The following is a 26,345-nucleotide window of genomic DNA, read 5'->3' as shown; positions in this document are numbered from 1 at the left end:
CACTGTCACGATGCCCCATCGCTGCAAGACTGCCGTCAATGCAGTTGTCTCTGTTTTAAGTGATGACGACCTTGCCCCAGCTGTCCCTGGAGGACTGCGGCTTGATGAGTAAGTCCTGAAACTTGCTGGATGCGTCTCAGTGTTCCACATGCCTGTGTTGATTGGACAGACCCCAGAATGGGCCTCAGGACTTGGTTGGCCTCAAGTGTCCTGACCATCACTACTAGAAGTATCTCTCTGGTGATTATTTATCTTCCTGACTTGTATTTCCTTTTTCAGCAAATGAAAAGATTGAAGACATCAATGGCTGTCCGAAGAACAGATCGCAAATGGTGAGTGGTACATTATTAGTGAGCATTGGTGATATGTTAGCATGTTCTGCCTCTAAATGATACTGACCATCATGGAATGTATTCACCCCAGATGATTTACTCCAGAGGATGACATTAACATACAGACAGCCATTTCCAAGTAGCCATGTCCTGCTTCTTTGACATTTGCTGGCATTTATTAAAAACTGGCTGTGATTGTTATATAGATTGGGAGACAGCGAAAATGAAATATTGTCCTCCCTCTTAGACACAGATTATGCAGGACTGCTGCAAAGATGTACCTGTTTGGAACTTGAACTGTTTAAGACTCATTCTCCTTCCCCAAAGACCGGTAGCAATTTCCGCTTGAATGCGATGTTGAGGCTCAGATGAAGCAATGGTATCTTACAGATCAGAATCAGGGCATGTGAATATGATTGCCTTTAAAGGTTAGAATGGTGTGAAGTCAGAACTGTGACAGCAAGTGTGAAATGTTCAGTCATATCTGGACCTTTCTCATTATGACCTTGACAGATGATGTTTTTTGCTGGTGTGATACATTTAAGCTATGATATTATAGTTAAGAAATAACTTTAACATCTGTTCTTTTCTTGTGCTACATATAATCTTTGAATTAAAATCCGTGGTCATTGTTGAGTCCAAAAAGCATTGAATTCTGGTGCTCCAAGTGCTTAGTTTTTCACTTCCAAATACTTTGTCAGCCCAGATATTGACACAAAGAATGTCTGTTGTTGGAGTCTGTTAAGAGGATGCCGATAATTGCTTAAAACCTGAAGGTGGCAAGGTATCTTTTTTTTTTTTTTTTCCTGGACATTCATTAGCTTCTAGAAATTTAAAAAGAGCCTAATTCATTCCTCTAGCCTACCCCACCCTTTTTGGGCAGGTCTCATTTCAGGAGATGTCAAAGCCATTGGCATTCCTTGGGTTCACTGGTTAATTTTTTGAATTGTTATCCCAGAGAGTTGGGCAAGTGGGCAACCTTTTCCAACAACCCCTTTCCATACACAAAAGCAGTTGTATTACAGAAGTTCATGGGCAGGGCAAGTCATTTTCCAGGTTACATTCTGTTCTGAAACAAGTATTTTTCTTTCTCTTTTTCATTGTCTTCCTTCCTTCCTTCCTTCCTTCCTTCCTTCCTTCCTTCCTTCCTTCCTTTCCTTCCTTCCTTCCTTCCTTCCTTCCTTCCTCCTCCTCCTCCCTCCCCCCTCCTCCTCCTCTTCCTCCTCCTCCTCCTTCTTCTTCTTCTTTTTGTTGTTGTTCTATTGGAGGTATTGTTTCTTTTTGTTTGATCCAGAGACCAACCATTTCTTACACAGGAAAGTTCCCAGGCAGGCATCTCATGGCTGCTTTGACTTTCAGAAAAGCTTGGCTGCTATTTTTGCTAGAGCTACTGCAGCTGTCTGGTGTATTAATAATTGAGAAAATTTGGGCAATAGAAGACTTAATTTTAGTGCAAGCATCTTACACATGCAGCAATAGCTTCACATGAAAGAGACACATTATTTCCCTGTAGAAGATACCAGCACATTTGTCCCAGCCTATTACAATGCACACGTAGAACTGACATTTAAGGGTGGTTAACATTTTATTCTGTTTGGAGCATTTAATATTTTCTGCCCCTTCTATTGGAGGAGTGGCTTGCTATTAAAGTCCACTTTCAAGTTTATAAAATATTGTCATCTTAGATTCTTCCATGCAAATTTAGTTCTATATGCAAATATATACTTTATAAATAGTGCTATGGCACCAATGCAGTTTTGTGGTTTCTCCATGACTCTTTCAGCATTGTGTTCTCTCTCTCTCTCTCTCTCACTCTCTCTCTCTCTCTCTCTCTCTCTCTCTGTCTCTGTCTCTCTCTGTCTCTCTCCCCCACCACCCCTCTGTGTGTGTGTGTGTGTGTGTGTGTGTGTGTATGATGTGTTTTTAGAACACAGGAATATAAAATCCTATAATTGTCAGTGATAATTAGTTCCAGCTTGTGGGCGGGGAGGCAGACACAATTTTGTGGTAAACCTAGCAGAGAATAATTCAGCACACAATATGTGAGTCCAGAAAATGTAAGAACTTCCACCATAGTCATTCCATTCTGTAGGAAATGAGAGAGATGATGATAAGGACAACAGGCCCATTGTCCTCTCCCCTCCATCACAAAACAAGGACAAATGCATAAGGCAGAACTCACTGCTTCATGTAGCAGGTGCTCATAGACAGGCATGGGTGTTGCTGTAGCTAGCAGGACACCTGCATGCACACACACATGAGCTCATACAGAGTTCAAGCATTTCTACTCATGGGAAGTGTAATTTGAGAATATGGCACAGCAAGCCATTTCTAGATTCCTAAGATGTTGATCTTCCCATTAAGCTTTATTTAGTGTTACCCAAGGATAAACATTTGCTGTTGTTGTTTGCTAAATATTGCCTATTTGGAGGAGAGCATCATTTTGGTGGAAGAAAGATAAGGCACAACAAGATGAGAACTTGGGGGAGCACGTCCTATCGGGAGGGCAGCTATCTCCCCCCAAATGATCAGCATAGAATTGATTCATCACTGCCCCAAGAAAACAGAATCACAATGATTTGAGAGGCTAAGGCAGGACATTGCAAGTTTGAGGTCAGCCTCAGCAGCTTAGCAAGATCCTGTCTCAAAATAAAAACCAAAATGAATGGGAATGTAGCTCAGTGGTAGAGTACCCCCTGAGTTCAACCCCAGCACCACCCGCCAAAAAAAAAAAAAAAAAAAAAAAAAGGAAAAAAAAAATGATAACTGATAGAACAGTTTCCAGGAGCCTTTAATAATGGAACCAAAGAAAAGCAACTTTGTTTCAGAGCATGTGTCTAATGCATGTTGTTCAAACTTTTAAGGGCCTAATTCATTTCATTAGTAAGTTGGTGGGAGGAGCCTGAGCTTTGTAGCAGGAGTGAGCACTGGTGGGAGGGTACATTTCCTCCCTGGTTCACTGCTCCTCCCCCACTGGACTGCTCAGGAACCCAGTCTTTGCTCTATCCATGCCAGGGCATGCTTTGAGTCCTGTGCTCCTCCCACAGGACAGGGAAGTGAAAGCAGACACAGGAATAGGGCTTGAGAATTAGGGGGGGGGGCTGCTGCCCCTAAACGCAAGGGGCATTGCATATTTTTAGCCTGTCAGCTGGCAGTCACCAAGTGCCTAGGGATGCCAGGCACTGGGCTATGTCAGGTGAATACACGGGTAACAAGATGTGAATCCTGCCGTTGAGGATTTCACATGAGTGGGCAACAGACCAGACAGAGCAATAGAATTTTCCAGCTGTGTTTTCCAGCACACACACCTGTATATGGCCTGTTGGGGGCCTCTTCTACCCTAGGACAAGCAGGAGCTTAAGAATAACTTCTAAGGATTGAATCTTGAAAGGAAAGAAGGGTCAGCATAAGGGATGGTGAGTAGAAGAGGATTCTAAGCAGAGATAGTGGGTATGAAACCCACATCTGCAGACTCTGTTTACCTGAGGATGGCATGGATTCTGCAGTGGGCAGTTTTTTGAACATTTGTTCATTGATCCTTTCAAATTGCCATGAGCTAAATCTGGTGAGACCCTTTTAGCTTAGTTTCCCAGAAATATCAGCCTTTGTCCTACTGTGCTTAGGGTGATGGGTGGGGCATGGAAGAGCCCAGGGTACAACAGATATGACTATCTTCAGGCCTTGGACAAGACCCTGCATTCTTCGTCAGTCCCCAGATTACTGCATCTGGGGGAGCAATCCCCAGTGGATCCCAGGACAAAGCTTTCTAAAGAAAGAAATCCAAGTCCATCAACTTGTGTGGATGAAAGTTCAACCACGTGATCTGGAAAATAAAAATGCTGCCCAGTTGGAAGTGGTTGTTAATATCTATCATGTCAGCACTGACATTCATTTGCAGGGCTCTTTAAAGCAAGCCCTTTGATGTTCGTGAGTACATTTGGTCCTTTTGATTCTGCTGAAGCTCGGGTGCTGGGTCACAGCATGCTGTCCCCATGTCTCTAACCTGATGCTTGCCCATACACATCCATGACCTCTTAGCACCCAGATCTTGGGCCTTGTAAGATGGACCTGGACCGTGACCAGAGAGGGAACGTTAGCAACAAGCTGATGGCCTGAGTCTTTTAATGGAGTCAGTTGCCCTGTTTCAATCTGACTTCCATGCTTTTGGGGCCAAATCCATGAAGATGGAGCTTTAGAAATAACACTCCTCACCCCACCCCCTGCCCCCCATTAAATCCATCTACTTGGCCCTTAAAAAAAAGTTTGTGTGTGTGCGTCAGAGCTGGTTAAAATATTTTGTCTGTGTAATATTGCCATGGCAACCGAGGGGCATCTCTCTGGCTTTCGAGTGGTTTGTTCAGCAGAATTGTGTGTTAGTTTAGAAGGAAAAACATTGCCTGGAGCTCAGCCAGGGGGTGCTGGGCGGCCACTGTGGAGCTGCTGCTGGCCTTGAACTCAGTGTGCTCTGAGATGCTAGCCGTGCTGGCTCACTGTGGAGCCCTGGAATAGCCGGCCACAGGGGACGGTTTTCTTTTTTAATCATTATTATTTTAAGCAGTGTGGCTTTCTGTCCTTGATAGGGGAGGTAAAAAGTTGGACCTGCTTGCCCTTTCAGCCGAGGGCACTAAGCCTGCCTTCCCCTCCAGCGGGTAGGCGGTGTCAGGCTGGGCCCTCCCACCCCACTCTGCTCTCTGGAGAGTCCTCCTGCCTCTTCCCCCAGTGGACCTAGTGAGAGCCAGCCTGGCCAGGCTTGAGTTCCTTCTCTGCTGCTTTGTTGGTTTGAGCTAATTATTTAACCTCTTGAAGCCTCGGATTTCCTGTTCTATGAAGTGGCAGTGATAAACATACCTCATAAAGTCCTAGGACTAACAAAGTCATAAAAGTGATAGTGGATAATAATAATTTAAATGGTAAAATGTAAGTGTTTGCTTTGTGCCAGGTGCTGTTCTGAGTGCTGTACCTGGTTCATTCTCCCAACCGCCCTGTGGGGCAGGTGTTCTCATGCTCCTGGTATATGCTCAGCATTTGATAAATGGCAGTTTTGATGCTGCTGCTGCTGCTGATGATGATGGTGATGAAGAAATTTGTTTTAGTGGTCCATGTCTTTGAGGGCATTTAACCTTTGGAAATCTAAGGAGAAATACCAGCTCTCTTTTCTCCAAATTGCAATACCCCAGAATTTTGGATGGATCTCAGAGGCCAACCCAGGAACTCCCTGGGGCCCCATAGAACTTGGGTTCAGTACCTCTGTTGCTTAGAGTCCAGTTCTGTCCTAGCCCTGTCCTTCCAGGGACCCTGTGGAAATGCCAGCCCCTGAGTTCCCAAGGTATCTGCACTTAGATATGAGGAAGGGCAAGGCAGCGGCTTGCAAACTTCTATTCCATGAGCAGAATCCCCCATTTTCCCAAATAAAATTGTATGTGTCCCCACATGTGAAATCAGTAAGAACTGAATTGCAGCTACAAGTGGGAGGAGGTGGCTTAGAGCAGAGCCAGCCCTGGGGAGGCAGCACGGTGTCACCCAGGAAGGAACGCCGTAGTGTCTGCTCTGGTCCCTCTCGGTGTCTCATAATCGGTGAAAAAGAAAGTCAGATTAGGTCTCCGCCCCCCACCCCCATTCTGGAGACTACAAGGCACATGGGCTCTAAAAGCCAGCTGCTTGTGACCAGGGGATGTCCCTTTAAGGTTTCTGGGGACCAGTTCCCATAACAGGGTTAGTAACAGCATCTGCCTCACAGTGTCATTTTAAGGAGTCCATGAGATAATCCACATGAAGTGCTTACATACTGCTGGGCACAGAGTAACACTCAGCAGATGCTAGTTCTAATGATTCTTCAAGGTACTTAAGTTTTCACAGACACAGATATCCCTGGAAAATGGCCAGCTCCACCCCTGGGTGGGACTTTTTAGACAGTGGGGCTGGAGTTTATTTTCATATCCACACTTTTCTGAATGGTAGACTTGGCCTTAAAGGAAAAAACCTCTGTGAGGGATCTGAAAACACAGAGCAGTGTGGTCAATCACTCCCTGCTCAATTAACAGTCCACTGGGCCTCAGCACTTCCCTTCCTCCTCCAGGACACGTGGCCAGAGCCGTATGTACCTCACAGAGCTGGGTGGGCCTTCAGTGAGGGGACTTATATTTACGGAGCGCCCTGTCTGCCTGACTGTGCCAGGAGCCCACCAAAGTGTTATGGTTACTCCTCAGAGCTGCCTGGGTTTGGGGTGTGGGTCTTGTCTGCATTTGCACACGGGGACCGAAGATTTAACAGATTATTTTCGACTCCAGATTATACACCCATGCAGAGGAAGATTTGGAGCTCGAACCCAAGACTGTAGTGCTCCCTGCTGAGACAAAAGAAGGGGCCTATAAAAATAGTGTCCTTCTCACCAGTCTTGCTGTCCTTGTTTGTCATCTGTGAAAGCAGCAAAAGCAGCCAGGCCTAGCTGCAAGCAAGAAGGGAGGGACCGGATATTTCTGGGAAGGGCCTGAGTTGACCTGCCAGTGGGAACTCAAGTGCTGCCACAGGACAGGTGGCTCCTAGTGAAAGGCAGCCTCTTGCAGTGGCCTCTGAGAGCCCTGGCGCCAGGTTCCTCTGTCCTTGTTCACCACACAGCCTCCTGGGCCAGGGAAGGCCATCTGCAAGGGGATCAGTTTGCCAGGCCCAGTGACCTTGGGCCCTCCCAACAGCTGCCAGAAAACTGGCCACATGCCTGGGGAGTGTGAGAGATCCGTAGGCAGCTGAGATGCCTCTGCCCTGGCCCCTAGGCCTATTTTTACATAGCACCAAGGGCACACACGTGGTGCAGAACTAAGAAGGAATGAAGACAAGTCCCGGGGCCACATAAAATTTAAAATGAAGTGAGAAGTGTCTGGGCCAGGAGATGCCGGGAGCATCCACTGCTTTCCATTTAGAGTGGTCCAACCAATATTCTGGCCATCATTGTCTTTCAAAAGTGTTGCCACCTGCACCACTTTTTCTGTTTCTCTCTGAGTTGCCCCTCTATTTAAAACTACCATTGCCCCCTTCTCCATACCCTGGAGCACAGACTCGAGGGTCCATCAAGATCCTGTTACTCCCCTCTCTTGATACTTGGCACTCAGCCTCGGTACCCCAGTCAGGCTGAACACCTTGCCATGTATGAAGTAGGCTGGGACTCGAAGTCCCGTGCACCTTGATGTGTGTTGTCCAGCCTCCCAGGAGTGACCTCCTGCTTACCCCCTCCTTGGCAGTGCCGCCAGGTAAGCTGTTTCCTCAAGGAAGTGACCTAATCAGGTGTCTGTCATCTTCTGCATCCCCAAGAGCCCTGTGTCTACCTTTAGCATAATATTCACCCTCGTAACCATCTCTTGTCTTGAAGGGAGATACTACGCCTTGCGCCTGAGCACCTGTCACTGAGATGACTGACCTACAACTGTTTTTTTTGAAAATGTCAGATGGATAGATGGACAGACCACGGTGGGAGCTGACTTGAACGTGTTTGCGGCTGGAGGATTCAAACATATCTTCACTCTGATTTCATTATCTGAAGTGATTTGGGGACTGGGTATTAGCTAGGAAGTTCTTTATAGGATTTTAGAAACAGATATTCAGCACTGTTCCAGAAATGTCTTTTTTCTTAAATCTTTTCTTCTTTGGTTTATCCAGAGGGCCCAGATAGAAAATCCTAATGATGCTCAGGAATCGTGGCTATGTTTAGATTCCTGAGTGCTTTTACGTTCCTTGAGGTGAGCATATCTAGGCGTCCTCTCAGCTCCCACAGATTAACACTGAGAACAGAACCGATCCTGGGGCGCTCTTCTGAGTGCTTCACGGGTCTTAACATATTTTATTCTCTGAATAGTTCTGTGGAAGATGAATATATTTTGCTCATTCCATAAAATAAAATGGAGAACCGAGAGCCTGACACTGTGATGTGCTTTGCCAGGGACCAGCTGAGGGCACGTCATGGTGAAGAGCTTCTCATCCGTCCCCTCCCACTGTGGAGCTGTTGTCCTGATTCTCTGTCAGTGCCATGTGCAGTAATGGGTAGGGAACACTTACCAGGGTGCTCTGGGCACTGTTTTAGGTATTTTGTCTGTATTAACTGATCTTATCCTCATGTACTTTGTGAGTAGAGATGTAATTATTATTCTCATTTTACAGTTGAGGAAACTGAGGCAGAGTAGCTGAGTCATTTGTCCAAGGTCACATAGCAATTAAGTAGCAAGCTGAAGTTTGCATGCTAAGAGCTCTAGAGTCTGTCCCCTAAATTATTGTGCTGATGATCTGTATACAAGGAAATTAACTGAGGAAGTAAAAAGGACATGACATTGGTTCAAAAGTTACATCTTTTTTTTTTTTTTTTTGTATCAGAGATCGAACCAGGGGTGCTTAACCACTGAGCCACATCCCCACCCTTTTTATATTTTATTTTTATTTCGAGACAAGGTCTTGCTAAGTTGCCTTGCTAAGTGATCCTCTTGCCTCAGCCTTCTGAGTCACTGGTTTGTAGGTGTGCACCCTCTTGCCTCAGCCTTCTGAGTCACTGGTTTGTAGGTGTGCACCCTCGCCAGAAGTTTCATGTGTAACATCTACTTTTCATCTATGAGCAGAGGCTCAGGAAGAGACATCCATCATGGGAAGAGACTCAGGGTGAAGAAGAATGAGCATGGACTTTGGGAGCTGGCAGACCTGCAGCATGTGTGCTGGATAGGGACCTAAATCCCCGAGTCTTCTCCCTCTTCTGTAAAAGCTGGTAGTGGGAGTTGCCTCCTGATGTGGTTCAACAGGAGTGGTGCAAAAGGCACCTGACCTCATCCTGGCTCTGGACAAGTGCACAATCGATGGGCATTCCCTGCCCTGCCCACAAGTCACGCAATTCTTCTTTATTCCTTTGTATATCAAAAGCTTTCTTTACACCTAGGAAGTAGGTACTTATGGGATAGGTTGAACAGTGACACCCCACAATGATGTCTGTGTCCTAATCCCCAGAACCTGTGACTGTGCTCTTTTATAATATAATGTGACATAATCTGACAAAAGAAACAGTGCAGATGTGACTGAGGATTTTACAGTGGGGCCGTTATCCTGGGCTGTCAGGACAGGCCCAGTGTGATCACAAGGATCCTTGTGAGAGGGAGGCAGGAAGGTGAGAGGGACTGGAAGATGCCGTGCTGCTGGCTTTGACAGTGGAGGCAGAGGCCAGGAGCCAAGGCATGCAGGAGACTCCTAGAAGCTATAAAGACAAGGAATTAGATTCTCCCCTGGAGCCTGCAGAATGGACACAGCCCATGGCTCCTCTGTTTCAGCTCACCAGTATTAATCTTGCACTTCCAACCTCCAGAGCATAAGATAACAAATGTGTTTTAAGCCACTGTTTGTGGTAATTTATTACAGCAGCAATAGAAAGCTAAGGCTCTCTAGATTTGAGCAGAGATACCCTTGCTAAGCCAGAGGGGAAGCTCTGTGGTTTTTACAGCAGAGGCTTCTGTGGCTGCAGGCCCTTGAGGCAGAGCATTCCCTGGATGCAGCCTTGGTGGTGAGCACATTGCAGGGCACAGCTTTCCATGTCTGCACGTTCAAAGCAGATCGTCGCAGGGAGGCAGGAGCAGGATAGAGGAGCAGAGTTCCTTTGCAGCACCATGTCTATGTTGTGGGCTCCCTCAGACACTGAGCAATCATGGCCAAGTCCAGTGTCATTTCATCAGAGTAATTAGAAGTGAACCTCAGGCCTCCTGGATCTCTTTGATGCAAATGTAAACTCAGGAGTAGGTACTGTGTTCCTCGACTCAGCTAGCTTTGTCCTGTAATCAACATGACATTTCAGCAAAATTTATGAGAGACTTATATTTTATATGCTATTTACTACCATCAAAGCTCTGTAATACAAATAGCATGTTTTTCATCTCTTTCAGTTCAACAAAAATCTCTGTATCCCCAGCACCTGGCATACAGTTAGGTATGTTGGAGGTACTCAGCTGACTTTTCTCAGATGAAAGACATAAATAGGGAATGGTCTCACTGTCCAGGATTTCCCAGAGTAAGGTGATGTAACATGCCAGATTTGTTTTTGGGGGTACCAACCTGGGATTGAACTCAGGGGCATTCAGCCACTGAGCCATATCCCCAAACCTATTTTGTATTTTATTTAGAGACAGGGTCTCACTGAGTTGCTTAGGGACTTGCTTTTGCTGAGACTGGCTTTGAACTCGTGATCCTCCAGCCTCCCGAGCCGCTGGAATTACAGGCCATACACCACCACAGCAAGCCCAATTTTTCATATATCCAAGAAACTATGTACGTTTAAATGTTTCAAGAGATCTGAGTAGTCCTAAGCCAAGACATCCCCTCATTCAGTATCTTCTCTCATGGTTTTATATTTTAACTTTATATTTATACAGGTGCATGAAAAAAAATAACAGGTTATTTTTATTGATAAGGAAAATAGTCCTTGGCTTGGCAGAGCCTCCCAAGCCACGTTTTTGAACTTTAGTGTGTGTGTGAGGACCTGGAGAGCAGGCTGAAGCACAGGTTCTGGGCTTCAACTCCAGAGCTGCTGACTCCCAGGCCTGGGGAGGAGCTGGAGAGGCAACATTTTCAGAAGTTCCCAGGTGGTGCTAATGCTGCCGGTCTGGGAACCACACTTTGCCAACATTGTCTTAGAGTTCATGAAAAAGCCTCTTTTGGAGCTATGCCTGTGGAAACATACACTTAAACACGTATTTGTCCAGTTGTTTAAATTTTTTTAAATTAACAATATTTCTAAAGGGTTTATTTTTACAAAATATTTCGAATGAGCCCATCTGTTTGCTTTTTTGGAAAGTTTAGGACGTTGTGGATGTTCCTTGTGGACGTGTGTGTATTCTAAGTCCAGGGAACCTTCTTTGTGCACTTGGCCATGGTCTCATGGGCATTCTCAAGGGCCTTCTCTGCCCCTCCCAGCCCACTTAACCTCTGTGACCCTTTATTTTCTCCATTGAAATTTCAGAGTGATAATCCTTAGCACATTGTTCTAACCACTTATAACCCCACTAGACAGTAACTTCTTTGAGGACCGGGGTCACATCTGTCCATCTACCCACATTGCCTGGCACCTGGTCCATGCTCATAGAAAATTTTAATGAAGAAATTCCCATCACATCTATGCTAGGACAGAGGTGTCAAAAGTGACAACAGGGTGTTCAGTAAGGCTAAAGAACTTGGCAAATGCAGGATGATGGATGGGAGAGGGCAAGCTTGCAGATCTTCCTGAGCAGGAAGAGAAATTGGGAGATGATTTATAAATGTGTAGATTGTGGTTTATATGAAAGCCATCTGGACCTCATGGTTGGACCTACCTCCCTGCATATGTCTTCACAGAGTTCTTGTGTTTCAGCTTAGCATCAAAGAGGCAGAGAGAAAAAAAGAGAGAGAAAGAAAATGTGTGTGTGTGTGTGTGTGTGTGTGTGTGTGTTATGTTTAAAATTTTTTCATGAAATGGAATTTCATGAAATGGAATTTAGCGATTGTTGTTTGCACTTTAAGGCACAGATAGCCTGTGGTCAGTGCCTGGTTGAGAACTGGGTCATTGATGAATGCCAACCTGCCCACTTAGGTAGAGGGTAGGGAATGGTGGCCAATAAGTCAAGTTCATGTCCCAGAAGAACTTCTCAAGCAAAAAGGGAAAAAATGCAAACAATTAGATGAAAATCAATAGTCTTAACCAAAAAAAAAAAAAAAAGATCCAAATCTTCCCTTGGGGAAAAAGTCTGATCATCTGTCAAATCTGGGTTGGCTCTTTAGAGGCTAACCGTAGGTGTGGGCTACCACAGTCTCCACCATTCCCTATTGTTTTATACCTAGCCTCTTATTTTTGTTCATTACCTCTGCACACATTTCAGACTTTTGACCCCCAAACTATTGTAATCTTATAATTTTCATGAGCTTTCTCATGAATCATAAGCAATGGCACATAGTAGTTTAAAAGACCCCTGGTTAGGGAACATTTCAATTTGGAAGTAAAGTCTATAAATGCTCATAATGATTTAAATTATTCTTGTGCCTTAAGATTTAAAAGTCCTATAAACATTAAGTATCTTCGAAGAGCACTTCTTCCTCTGTAGAGTATCCTTTTTCCTGTAGATATAAAGATTGCATTTGACTTAGATGGACTGATTTCTTGTGGTGGTTGCTACACTTTCCATTAAAGTTCAAATACTGTCCCTGCCATTTAACAGGATTTAGGAAGGCACTGAAACACCCTGGCCCTCCATTTCTGCCTGGAAAGTAATAATAATAGTATCAACTTTAGTGGTGAAGATTAATTGAGGTAGTGTAGTGTACTGGAAAACAATTTAGCCCAGTGTTTCATGTTTTGTAAAAGTGCAAATCTTTGGTGTGACACTTTTATAAGGCTTTTAAGAAAGGGGTCATTATCCCCATTTTATTGAAAGGAAAACTGAGGCTCAGGAAATTAGTACTTTGCCCCATGATGGCCAAGAAACCCTGAGAAATCCATGGTTCCCTAGGCTTCACCCTTGGTCATTTGAAATCCTTAATTTATTTTTTTAGGTTTAATTTCCTAACAAATATTTATTGGAAACTTAATATTTGCACAACATTCTGAAAGTTACTAGAGATAAAAGTGAATTAAAGTTAAGACTTGGTTACCACACACATTCAGCAAGTATGCGTAGCAAATAGTTCTAATAAATGAAAGCAAAGATGTTAGAAAACCAAGACTTTGTCTTTCTGTCTTTTTGGCATGTCTGCTTTTCTTTTCTTCTTACTTTTGGTGTGATAGACCAGACCTAAGGCTTCGTGAAAGCTAGAGAAGTGCTGTACACCGACCCACACCCTCCTTGCCCTCCCCCATGTTCTCATTCCACTCTTACTCCACCTTGACCTTAATGGCTCATATTCTTACAGATCCTCCTGTGTGCCCCACCATCAGTCATTCTAGAACCCTACACCAGCATCAGAACTTACTAACCTGAGTGCCCCGGTTCCCTGCCATCTCCAGCCAACTGATTATTGTGTTCCAAACTGAAAGCTCTGGGTGAATACTGATCGGCTCTGAAGGAATGGCACATCAGGATGTGATGGTGATGAGAAGGGGTCTAGAATCCAGTGTCCTCATTTTAAGACACTGTTCCCCCACTGCGTAGCTGTGTAAGCACTCAGACCTTCAGTATTCTCATCTGCCCAGTAGAGAATAATTCTCATACAAATGTGTAATATAGTTACTCACATCCTATTACAGCTTGAGGAAACTCCTCTTCTCCCTTGGAAGGTTCGAATCAGCCAGCTATCTGGGAGATGTACTTGCTTTTCCTCTCTCCTGAGGTCACCCTGCTGAAGTATATGCTCTGGGGCAATTGCAGTCCAGACAGTATGAAATCCTTAATTCCCCATCCACCTTTAAAATTTCCTGTTAGTAAAGACAACGCTGATATTGTTGACACTTTGAGATGAGTTGATTTTTTTCCTATTGAGTAGCTTTCATGAATGAGAAGGGTTCTCACGGTGTATAGATACGGCAGCAGTTACGTAACATTAGAAGGGGTGGTGGAATGTGACCAAAACCTCATCTCTCTGATATTTTTCTCCTGAGGGAATGGGAAAGCAAGAGGAAAGGGCTTGCATACTGGGTTTCGCTTCCAGGGCTACTAGTGCTTACCTTACTGGGAGGTTTGGGGATGGGTCAACTACAAATTAAAGCCTTTCCCAGGCTCATCCTATTTCTTTCTCTAAGGGGTTTGATTCTGAATTGAGCAGTAAAGCATTCAGCCATGTCTCTTGGCTTTGCTTCCTGCTTATCGATGCTGCCACATGAGGTCTTGCACTCACATACATTCTGTCTCTGGAATTTCTGGGTGAAATGCATGGATTGACTGTTCATGAGCAACGCAGAGGAACCATGAGTAAGTTGCACAGGCTGGCGTGAGGGAACTGGTCTCCAAGCTACTGAGCGCGTCCTGCTCTGGGCCTTCCCCTATTATAGCATCTTTACATGTACTTGTTTGTGGTTGACTTTACATCTTTCAGTGGTCCTTCCAAAACTGAGGATTTGCTGTACCATGGGGGCTGAAGTCCTCCTGAAATATCAAGGATCTCATTTAATTTTGCACATATGTTCTGCCTTTTGACAACTTGGTAGAGGCCTGTAGGCTTAAGCATATAAATATACAGAGATCCAAAAAGAATTCAGGCCTTTTAAAAGAGCATAGTGAGCCACTGTCAGGCTTTGAGGAGATAAACTGGTGAATGCAGTTTGTGACTGTATGTTACTTGAAGGATTATTTACTTAAGGTCAGCTCCTGTGTAGGAGGCTGAGTGCTCTTGAGGGAAGGACCATGTTATCTTGTCTGCCACAGTGTTTTCTGTCCTGTGAATGGAGCTGGCAAGACAGTAGATGCTCAATTAGTATTTTTCAAGGAATGAATAGGTCTCCAGGTTGCAGTGACATTTTGGGTAAGATTCTTCAACAAGTGTCTACAGTCCTACTCTTCCTTGTGTGTTTGGGGAACTGGAAATCAAGGCTTTCTTATAAACCTTTGAGTCCAAGTTTGCATCCTTCTCTGTGGGTAAAGCCAATGTTTTTCTGCAAAATACTACTTCTTTTTTTTAAAAAAAATAGATTTGATATACTATGTTAACTTTCTATTACTTTAGCAAATGCCGGAAATAATCTGAATCAAGCTTGTAAAGAGAAAAGATTCGTTTTAACCTACAGTTTTAGAGTTTTCAGTCTATGATTGATTTGCTCTGTTGCTTTTGGGCCTGTGGTGAGGCAGCCCAATAGGGAGCATAGCCGTCACCTCCTGCTACACCTACTGTTTGTCTTATAGCTACATGTTCGTATGCTGTGACCCAGCTCTCCCTATTTTTCCCACCCTCTAGTCTCTGGTAAGCCCAATGTTGCTCCTTGGCTTTATCACTCCTTTTCTGTGTTTGAGCCCAGCTCCTAACTTGCAGTCCTTGACTTTTAGTAGCACTAAGAAGTGAAGGTGTCACTCTGAAATGGTGGCAGGAGAAATGGTGTACAGAGAACTGAGTGCTGATGGGGTGCACACAGAGGCACCCCTTGGGCCTTACTGACAGTACCATCCTTGGTGACGTGTTACCCCTTAATGCTGACCGTGGATCTCTGAAAGGGAACAGAGCTCAGCTGTGAGGGTTTTATTACCAGAGCCTCCAGAGTGAGGACTGACTTGTAGAACTTTAGCTGTGTCCCCCCTTTCAAAATTGGGAAGTCAGAAAGTGTTAGGAAAATAAAAGAAATAGAAAGAAAGTCAGAAAAGATAGTCATGAAGGAATTTTAGATGCTTCATTTTAATTTTTTTTCCTCTAGAAATAATTTTTTGGGGGGGTCCATAGGAACTTACCCATTTGCTCTAATAGCAGAGAAACCTCCATAAATTTATTTTTAAAAGGAATTCTTGACAACATTTGGAAAGCCAAAGTTATAAATGGTATAGTAGATAACATTGCCCCAAAGGCAGGAGCCAGGTAAGGCAGTAAAGCTGGAAGAGAAACCAACCAACATCAGGACTCTTGAGCTACAGGCAGCCCTTGGCTTCTCGCTGGCCCATTGAAAGCTTTATGCTTGAGTGATCAAGGCTAGGACACAGGTCATGGAGGCTCATTCTTCTGGACAAAGGTGGCTTTTTTTTTTTTTTTTTTTTGAGACTAATACATTGTGATGTTTCAATACATTTTACATTGTGTACTGATCGACTCAGGATACTTAGGTTATCCATCATCTCAAACATTCATCATTTCCTTGTGATGAGAACATTCCAGATCCTCTTTTCTAGCTATTCTGAGTTATACATCCTGCAGTTGTTAACAGTAGTCACCTTTCCTTTGATAGAACACCAGCACTCATCCCTCCTATCAGGCTAGGACCTATACCCATTTACCGTCTTTCCCCATTCCCCCAGAGGGTTGGCTTTAGACGTTAGCCAAGCAAACAGCAGCCCGGTGGTCTACAGAAGTGTGGGCCCCGATGCTCTCAAATGTTTCTCTACCTAAGAGAGTTTGAAGCACCACCATACATCCCCTTGTTTCTGAAGTCCCCTTCTAAAATTAAAACTCTAATGTCAGCCCCAGGAACTCTGCCCTGTGGAGTTGTGCATCTCCAGAACCACACTGTGTCCCAGGAGCCTCATGAGCATAGGATGACTCTAGGCCCAGAGCACTGATCCAGGTGGACAAAAATCCAAAGAGAAGCTGGGTGAATCAGGCTTCAGGCCTTGTCCCTGAAGAATGTCGAGGAGAGAGAAAGTACTGGCAAGTCAGACATTGAGGAGTACATGTACCCAAAGAGTAGTTTGCTCTTGGTTTGGTTTTATGGTTGGATTTCTTCTCTTTTTTATTTTTTCAGGGGAAAAAAAGAAAACAAAAACAGAGGAACGAGAAAGGGGTATCAGAGGGGCGTGGAGACCTCTTAGATATGAAACCAACATTCCTAGTGCATGTGACCACAGATGTTGACTTCGCTTCCCACCCCTCCTCTGTGTCCCAGACACTCTGGAGCCCCCACCTCAAGGCTGCTCAGCCATCCCTAACAGGATACAGCCTGGCCTTGGGCTTTCACATTGGAAAGAATAGCCTGGCTGTTGTTGCCATGGTGATGGGGCAGGGTGTGCTACCTACAAGATTTCTCCAAGAAATGGAAGTGCTCTGCATTCTTTCCTAAGCCACGTCAGCTCTTCTGTGGGACCTATGTGGCTAGCACTCTGCCTTTGATCAGATGACCTGTCATTGCTCTTCCCCTTGTCTAGTGCACTTTAGCCATCTTGACTTTCTCTGGGTTCCCAGAATGTGGTATATTATCCTGCATTGAGGCTTTCAGCCTCCAGTCCCCTAGGCCCGTCATTCTTCCCGTTTGGTGCCCTTAGGTCTTTGCACACATTTGCTGCTTTCCTTTGATAAATATTTATTCTTGAATACCTACTATGCTGCACCCTACTGTATATGCTTGGGGCCACATCAGTCAGCCAAACAGACAAAATGCCCTGTTTATATATAGCCCCACCTGTTCATTTCCTTAAGAAATTCTTGGGAATTGGGCACAGTGTCAATGTCTATAGTCCCATCTACTTGGGAGGCAGAGGAACACTTGAACTCAAGAGTTCAAAGTCCAGCTTGAGCAACACAGAGAGACCCCCAACTTACAAAAAAGTGAGAGAAATTCTTGCCAGATTCTCTTCCTACCACCCAGGCTAGAGCATGTCTTCCAATGTGTACTTTCTCTGCACTCTTTTCTCCTTCATGGTGACTATGTTTTTATTTGTGCATTATTCACTTAATGCCTCTTCCCCTACATTAGACTTGTAGGCTCTACAAGGTCAGAGGTTATACCTGTTTTATTCACCACTAGATACCTAGCACAGCACATTGCCTAACACCCAATAGGTGCTCAGTATATTTGGGTGAAGGCCTAGGTAAATGAATGAATGAATGAATGATGATGATTATTAATGTCAAGTAACAATATCAGGTGTGGGGGTCGCATGCATTTCCGGAAGCAAGTCGTTATAGCTGATAAAGTGTTTCATGAAGGAGCTGCACTGAGCTTTTAGAATCATTGGCACATTCACCTTCTCACTTAGCCTTGCCTGAGGTCTACATCTCCTATTGCCTGGACTTTAGGCATTTCACGTTTTTAAAAACATGACTGTGCCTATGCCTGATTTTAATGCAACAGCTGTTTGCCCATCTTCCCAGGGTGCAGATCTCCAAGGGGCATGTGAGGAACTCCTAACTCATAAATACCAGCTCTTTGCTTGCTTGATATGCCCAGAGCACCATCTTGCTCTGGGCTGTAGCAGCTCCCATAGAGATGGTCTTCGTTTGCATTAATCATTTTCATGTGCTTTGCACTTGGCTATGCTGGCATTCAGAGAAAAATGCTGCCATGACAACTGCCACAACAGATGGTATTTGATCAGTTTCTAAGCTACCAAGGAGACATACAGCAGGACTTCCGAGGTTTGCATATTTTACATTATCATGAGACCCAGTCCAGCCCTAATCATGATTGAAATGCAAAGTTTTCCATTTGCCCTCCCTCCTCTGATTCTCTCTCCAGTTGTTTGGGATTTGTTTTGATGGGTGGGGATGTACTTCTGAATATGGAAGACAAAAGCTGTAACATCCATAACCCATGGAAGTTGCCCCTGCAAACCTGAAATCCAGAGACTGCAGAGAAACTATTCAACTTTGTGATGGAGGTACCAGCTGAGGCTGGAGAAAGGCCTGCACAGGGTGGAGCCCATGTTTGGCACCAAGTGGAAGGGGATTCTGGGGAAGCGTGTCCTGTTCTTCATCTCTCTTTCCCTTGATCTTTCCTACATCTCACATGACACCTTTCTGCTGCAGGGACCTCTAAGCCACATGGTGGTCCCTTGGCTGGGCTTCCCACCCCAGCTAATGCTGCAAACTCCAGCAACTTGATTGTAGAGCTCTTGAGCCCATTTCTATGGTAACAGCTACCATAGCCTTCTCACCCAGTCCCCGCCCGCTTCAGTGACACTGGAATGTTAGGCTTCACATAGATTTTTTTTTTTTTAGCTAATTTTGGAAAGTGGTTTATATTGGCCACTATGTGTTAATGAACAACTTTGGCCATATTTACATACTTTTCTGGTTAAGAGTCTTTTCTGTCGCTCGCCCTCTCAATTTTAACTGAATCCTCATCTCATGGTGGGTGTCTGGATCACACATGAGCCAGGAGCCTCCTTAGAGATGGCAGAAGAACATCTTTGTGCTGCAGTGGTCCTGTGGTGCTGCTGTTTGGGCTGTTCCCCTCTTGAGGTGGGGTGGGAGTTTGAAATTTCAATAGTACATGAAGATGGATTATTTACCTGTAGAGTATTTGGAAGAAAACTTTAAGGTGAATTTTAATCACAAGAGGGCCTGGATCAAAGCAAGTCTCCCTTTCTGATCTTTTTCCAAATGAAGCAGGAGGTTGGAATCCAGATCTGACCCCTTCCTGCTTCCCAGCCTTCCTCTCCTCCTGGGGTGCAGATGAAAAGAGTGCAGGTCTCTACTGCCTTGTCAGGAGTGATTTTTAACCTTAATGGAACATTATTAAAGAGTGGGTTTGAGACTTCAGGAATGTCTGTGAACAGAATTCATGAAGGAAGGGAAAAAATTCAAGGCACTTGATAGGCTTGTGAATGATCCTTTAAATGATGATCTTCTTTTTAACTTTTTCTGAGAGTGCCATCCTGCCATGTATGTTGCTCCCTGGATTTCTTCACCCTTTTGGGTGAAAGTGCTCTTGGTGGTTTGGGGCCTCTTTCACCTAGTGAAGGAGGATCCTAACACTCCCCCTATTTATTTGTTCTGATTCCCCCTGGTCTGTATGGGAACCAGGATGGCCATGTCAAATGGCTCTGTGGACTATGTAAATGCAGGCTCCTGAGATGGGGAGGAGGACCTCCTGTGTTCCAGCCACAGCTCTGCCATTGATTTCTGTGACCTTCTTACCTCATTTTATCCATTGTAGGATTCTTACAAAAACCAACACCATCAAAAGAATGGAGCTCAGGACCTGGCCCAGAGCAGACATCTGCACATTGGTGACTGAATGAATGATTAAAGGGATTGTACAACTCAGAGTTTATTGACCTCAGTACTTTAACAGTGTGGATTAGAAGGTTTGTGGTTGCAGAGGGCTGTCCTGTGCATTGTAGGATATTTAGCATCATCTCTGGCCTCTACCCACCAGATTACTGAGTACCACCTCCTTCCCTTCATGGTGGTAGCCCAAAATGTTTCCAACAGAACCAACTCTCCCCTCTCCTTCACCATTTATCCCCCAGCTCCAATGGAGAAATACTTTGGAGGCTGGGGCAGGAGGATCATGAGTTCAAAGCCAACCTCAGCAAAGGCTAGGCGCTAAGCAACTCAGTAAGAACCTGTCTCTAAATAAAATACAAAATAGGACTGGGGATGTGGCTCAGTGATTGAGTGTCCTGAGTCCAATCCCTAGAACCAGAAAACAAACAAACAAACCAAACCGTATCTAAATTATGAAATTCTACAAAAGGATAATGACTTTAAAAGCATCAACACCCCAGAAGAAGTATTCCAGGTAACCTACTTATAAATTATTCATGCTTTTAATAGAATTTAACACTAAAAGAATTCCCAGCAGATGGCTGAATTGAAATGGATAAAAGCTAGGTTGCAGGAGGACACCACCATGTATACTGAATGCTCCTGAAATAAGCCAAGTAAATATATGTTCTGCTCCTTGGAAGGAAATTTCTTCTGCAGAGTAGTGCTTTTCTTGAATGTGTTGGTGTATGTCTATTTCTTGGGTGCCACATGCTGCATTATTGCTGAAAAACCATAACCCATGCACATTAACCCACAGGCATGACACTTTCTAAGATAAATATCAAGCATAACCACTTTTAATTTTTGCATGAACAGGGATTCAGGGATGGTCAGTTTTTTTTTCTTTTTCTCCATGGGGACATAATTGTCAAAGCCTCTTTCATCAGGCATGTGGGAGGTAATAAAGGAGTAATATAGGATTATAGGAAGAGACAGGAGCGGAAGATGAATTTCATAATTTTGTCATGACTTGGGGTCTCCTTGTGAGGCTACCAAACTCCCTTGAGTGCTTTTGGAATCTCACTACTGTGTACAACAGAGGAGACAAGGGATGAGAGTTAACATTTTCCTTTCTAGCTAATAATTTCTCTTAAAAGCAGAGTTTGATAATAGGATAAAATAGCAAAGATATTTTTATTACACTTACACATGGAAGCATTTTGCTCCAAAACATCATAGGGCACTGGTAGCCATTCCCCTCCTTCTTTTCCTCTTCCTCCAAGATGATAGTACTTGAACCTTACTGGGACTTACTGAAGAAAGATTAAAAGCAGTATCATTTTCCTCCTCCTTTATAAGGGCTGATTTTCTGCATAGTGGCAGGCATAATTTACAACATTGGCATTTGCTTTGTTTGCAAGAAATTGCATTCTTCCCCTTTTTCTAGAAATAAGAAATTGTCTGCCAGATGAGGACACTTCAAGGTGGGCTAGATGCTAGGAAAGAGGTGAAAACCCGCGCCAAAGATACACAGATGCAGTAACTTCACGCTCAGAATAGAGTGGATTCTTATAGGAGGGGCACAGTTTTGCCCCATAGCTTCATTTAATGCATTTGAAAGAGGTGAAGACTGGGGTAGAGAAGGAAAATGCCAACCTCAGTGGGAGAGTAGATGTGAACTTCAGGAGGACTCTCAGAGCCAGACTCCACTCAAATTAGGGCTCTTAAAATGTAGGATGCTTTGCACTTTCTGTGGCTATGAGGGGCCTCAAGAATTTGCTTGAGGATGGGGAGGCAGCGTGGAGACATGTATACTGTGAAAGATCATCGTTTATTAGCTCAAAATAAACTTCACGGGTTAAATACTGCTTTGAGTGCATAAGAATGTCGATAGAGCCTGGGAAGGTGAGTGAGATGGAGCGATTGCCGAGGAGAGTGGAGTTCTTATAAGTGAGATGCAAATTATGTGAAATTCAAAGATCCCTGTGCAGGTCAAAAGCAATTTCTTTTATTTATGGTCATCAGTGACATTAATCAAGCCAGAACATTTTCCTTTAAACCAAAAAAATAATTCGCCCTGACAACTGAAGTCAGATCAAACCTTTGGGGATGACCTAATTGTTCTCTTGTGAGAGCTAGCTATCAGCTCGCCCTTGGCTGTGGCTTCAGTTCCAGCAAACCTGGGAGGCCTCCCAGACCCTGGCAGGGAGTCTCTTCTTGCTACAGAGAGCACAAAGGACAAAGAGGTTTGGGAGGCCATAACCCTCTCTGGTCATCTGCAACGTCTGCCATCCTGAGAATTTTGTGAGTAAGCTCTACCCAGATTCCTGCTGAAACTCCCGTTCACCGTTTGTACATCTGACTGTCTGCTGCTTGGGTGGCTGGAAATTTCTCCCAGCTGCTGGGAGATGGGTGGGCACACCAACCTCGTCCCCATCTCCATTTTTCCTGGCAGCTGTTCAAATTTTCAGGATTGCATTGGTGACACTGATCAAGATGAGAGCTCTCATTCCACCCTGGTTATTTTTGGCAGCTGTGAGCAATCCAAGGCCTCGAATTTTGGCACGGTGTGGTTGGGATATTAGGTAACCTTTCCCTGAGCAAGCACAGACAAAGAGGAGTCCTGTGCTGCATCCATCCGTCCATCCATCCATCCTTCCATCCATTGGCTGTTTTGACAGCATTCCATTTGCTCTTGGTTCCTAATGAGAGATGGCTTGGGAGAAGGCTGAATATTAAATACAAATTGTTGTTTTTTTTCCCCCCTACCAGATTGAAAACATAGATGCCTGCTTGAATTTCCTGGCAGCTAAGGGGATAAACATCCAGGGGCTGTCTGCAGAAGGTGAGTGAGAGGGTTTTTCCTGCTGCTGCCTTTTTGCTGTCAGCACTGCCCACCTGCTTGGTACTTACTGGTGCTGTTACCATGGTGAAGGGATGTTGGTGGGCTCCTCTGGTTTTGTTTCCTTTCCGGTGGCTCTGCGCTTGCCTAGCTTCAACCAACTTTAGGATAACCCAAAGAATCACTCTAAGAATGGCAGTCACATCTGCAGCCATACCAGCCATCTGGAAGCCACTGAGGGGGTGGTGAAGAGTGAGCTGCTCCTGTTGAAGAAGGACTGGCTTCAACAATGCTGATTTGATTCACCTGTCTGGTGGCTCAGTTAATTATCAAGTCAGGTCTTATCTGTGGGAGAGAAAACACTTTCACCGCAGCCCATGCTAAACTGTACAGCTCCCAGGGGAAAATGCTTAAGCCTTATCTTTTATTAGAGAAGCAGCACTTGTCCTTGCTCTTAAGGGGGAGGAAAAAAAGCATGAGATTTATTAATGCAGTACTATATTTCTACATCCGGATTAGTTTTTAATTGACTTAAATTTGGTGGTTAATTAGCACGTTAGCATTTGCTAGCGTTTTACGGTTAAATTTCGTATGGGTCTGGAGCTGACTGGTCGGAATCCTCAACCTCCTGAGGCAACACCTAACCTGGAATCATTCGCTCTCTCTCCTGTTTGTAAATACAAGCAGCTGCCAGCTCAGACTCTGCCATAGGCCCCGTGTCCTCCCAAACTCATTAGGCTGCACCTGCCTCCAGCTTTCCCAGAACAGGTAAAGCATCTCAGATGATACACCTTTCCCCAGCAAGAGTGCTTTTGAAAAGAGGCATATGAGCATGGACCCCGGGGAGGGGCCAGGGTGAGGCAGAGGGGAGCAGTGAGGAAAGAAGCAGTCAAGTGGAGCAGGTAAGTTTGGAAATGTGATGGATTCTCTGTGGGATTCATTCCTCAATTTTGCTCTGTTAGTTGGTGAAAGCTTGGTTTTTCTGGCTGTGTTCCTCAGCTGTAGTCTCTTCCAGCATTGGGGGTAGGTAGCATAAATGGCCAATGTTAATGGCTTTTAGGTGTAACATGACTGTTCAGATTGTTTGGGAACTCTGGTATACTGGACCTGTCCCCAGGCAGGCATGGTCATGCTGCTTCTAGAGGCCTGAGAAGCAACTGTAATGTGGTCAGTCTTAATCCCTGCTCTTACAGGAGGATCCCTGGAAGACTCCTCTGCCCTAGGGTATGGGCCATCATCCATGTAGAATGCTCACTGCTGGGGCTCACTGGTGGTGGTGATGGCAGGGAGATGCAAATTCCCATTGAGAGAACACGGGATTTCCTCCTGGTGGGGAGTTCTTGGGCTGACCAGTAGGTGGCAGGACATGTTCCTCCTAGTTTCCAGAGAACAAATGGACCCCAGGTTCAGGTCAATGTCCCCCAAGTAGAGCACCACAGGGACTTTTCTAGAATTATGGTTAGTATCAAGGCCTTGGGGGATGCAGATCCTGCAGGCCTGCTTTCTCCTGCCCCCAATTGCTCAGCACCTACCCATTGTCTTGCCCTCTGTCTCATTTGTTCCCCACATCTGCCCCATCCTCTCTGTACTCTAAAGCATAGAAACCTCTGCAATAAGTATTTGCTGAATGAATAATTGCCAACTATGCTCCTAAGGGTTTATCTATGTTGACTTCTGTTCTCACAACTGAAGCTGGAGTTTATAAAACCCTTAGTTTACAGATACGAAACTTTGGCTTAAAGGTTATGAGTGCACCCCTGAGGTATGTCACTAGAGAGTGGCAGAGGCAGGATTTGAACCCAGGCTAGTGAGATTTCAGAGCTCATCATTATGACATTTTCTGGGATGACAGATGAATAAAATCTGCATGTGCCACATAGAGGTGAAAGAAATTGGGTTTAGAGCTCTTTGTTCCCTGGAACGTGGTTTGAGAAGGTGTTGTGTGGCCCTCAGTGGCACCGTGTGCAAGGAGACATTCTGCCCTCTGCCCCTTTTTGATGTTGGGCTGACCTGTGGGACCTGAGCACAGGAGAACATATTGGAACAGTGTGTTGAGGTGATTGACTCTGGGATGTAACTACAAAGTGGTTTTACACTATTTCAATAACAGCCCCCAACTGTGTTGTATTGAACCCCCATCTTCCCCTGCTGGGTTGAGACTCACTTAATGATATCTTGGCCAGAATCCATAACTGTTCAGTCACGTTCAGTTATTAGCATAGCTTTATGTCCATGTTTTTGACTCAGTCTCATTCCTTTTTAAATTTCTCTACTCAAAGCTCTTTTCCTCCCCCACACCCCCAGCCTGCAATAAGTTGGAGGGGAATGGGGCACGGTGGCAAGGCTTCCCTTCCTCTCTCCTTTCCTGGTTCCTGTGCCAGAGACTGCAGCGTTTGGGCAGTGGAGGAGATAGGGTTCTATGCTGATGAAGTTGCCATCTTCCTCTTGGTCACCGTAATGGTCACCGTCCCAGGTGGGCTCAGCATGCCCTTCTGATGGGACTCACTCCCATGCTGCTTTTAGGCCACTGGTATTTCTTTGGTAAGATTCAGCCAGCCCTCTCACCATGGTCTCATAAACCCCAATGTCTGATATGGAACCAGCAGGAAAACATGCTCCATTTTCCAGTAGCAAGGGTGGAGCAGGACTCCTGTCACCTGGAAGCAGCCCCTCAGCACATAAGTTCTTTCCCCCCTACTTAGGTGGCCCCGAGGCAGATTGGCTAAGTCTGCTAAGCAGATTTGCAACTTGAGACTGGAAGGCCAGGTTCCTTTTCTTATCAGCATCCCCACTTTGATTCTTTTGGAGCCTTCAGTCCTCTGACTTTCACATGTTCCTTGGGGAGGAGATGAGTTCTCCTCTCTCCATGATCATCAGGCATCACCCTTCAGAATGACATTCTGTCATTAGATTTCATATGGATTTCTTTGGAGGGGAGGATAGGGAGCAATGATAGTATTGGTGCCGAGGCTGAGTCTGAACTACAAAAGTCTCCTTGACCTTATAAAGAGAGAGGAAACTTAGAGCCCTTTGTCATCAAATAATTTCACAATTTCAGGGTTCAGGGAATATCTCACCTGACCTCTTGTCAGATTATAGGATGGGATCAGTTTATTGAGAACATACCATGTGTCAGTCACTGAGCATTCGTGTCTTATTTAATCCCCTGGCAACTCACTGAGGTCAGTGTTGCCGTTATCCCCATCAAGCAGATTAGGAAACAAAGGCCCAAAGAGCTGAAGTTATACACGGGATGCTACATGCACCCATGGGCAGTGGCTAAGCTGCCCTCCTCTGCTGATTCAAGGGCCTGCTGTCTCCAGCCACCTGCATATCTATTAGAAAAGCATTAGTGTTTAAAAGAATCATGTAGTTTTAATGTTTTTTTTTTTTCCTTTTGAAGATGATTGAGTGCCCTGGGGTGCCTCCTCTGATGAAAAACAAACACATGGTGGTTGGAAAGCCCCATAGGTACATCTCCACCCTTTCCCAGTGACTGCAGCTGCTTCACAACCAGGAAGGTGTGTGCACCTGTCCTTGCAGGTTGCAGCACAGGCCTGCCCCAACCTGCGAGTTAGAGAGCCACAGAGAGCCTTTGTTCCCGGGCTCAGACAGCGGGTGCCTGGGGGCAGCAA

At 44.9% G+C, this 26,345-nt stretch overlaps 1 protein-coding gene across 1 annotated transcript in view; it reads left to right on the top strand.

Moving 5' to 3' along the window:
* The window catches only part of Nav2 (neuron navigator 2), a 271,097-nt gene that overhangs the window by 25,209 nt on the left and 219,543 nt on the right, over positions 1-26,345 (top strand). Inside the window, exons 3-4 of the mRNA XM_026405279.2 lie at positions 280-332; positions 22,641-22,713. Of these exons, the coding sequence (XP_026261064.2) occupies positions 280-332; positions 22,641-22,713 (126 nt within the window). The remainder of the gene's footprint in view (positions 1-279; positions 333-22,640; positions 22,714-26,345) is intronic.

The sequence above is a fragment of the Urocitellus parryii genome, chromosome 4 (assembly GCF_045843805.1).
Source record: "Urocitellus parryii isolate mUroPar1 chromosome 4, mUroPar1.hap1, whole genome shotgun sequence".
Lineage (NCBI taxonomy): Eukaryota > Metazoa > Chordata > Mammalia > Rodentia > Sciuridae > Urocitellus > Urocitellus parryii.
The sequence above is the reverse complement of the archived record's forward strand: the minus strand, read 5'-3'. Positions and strand labels throughout refer to the sequence as shown.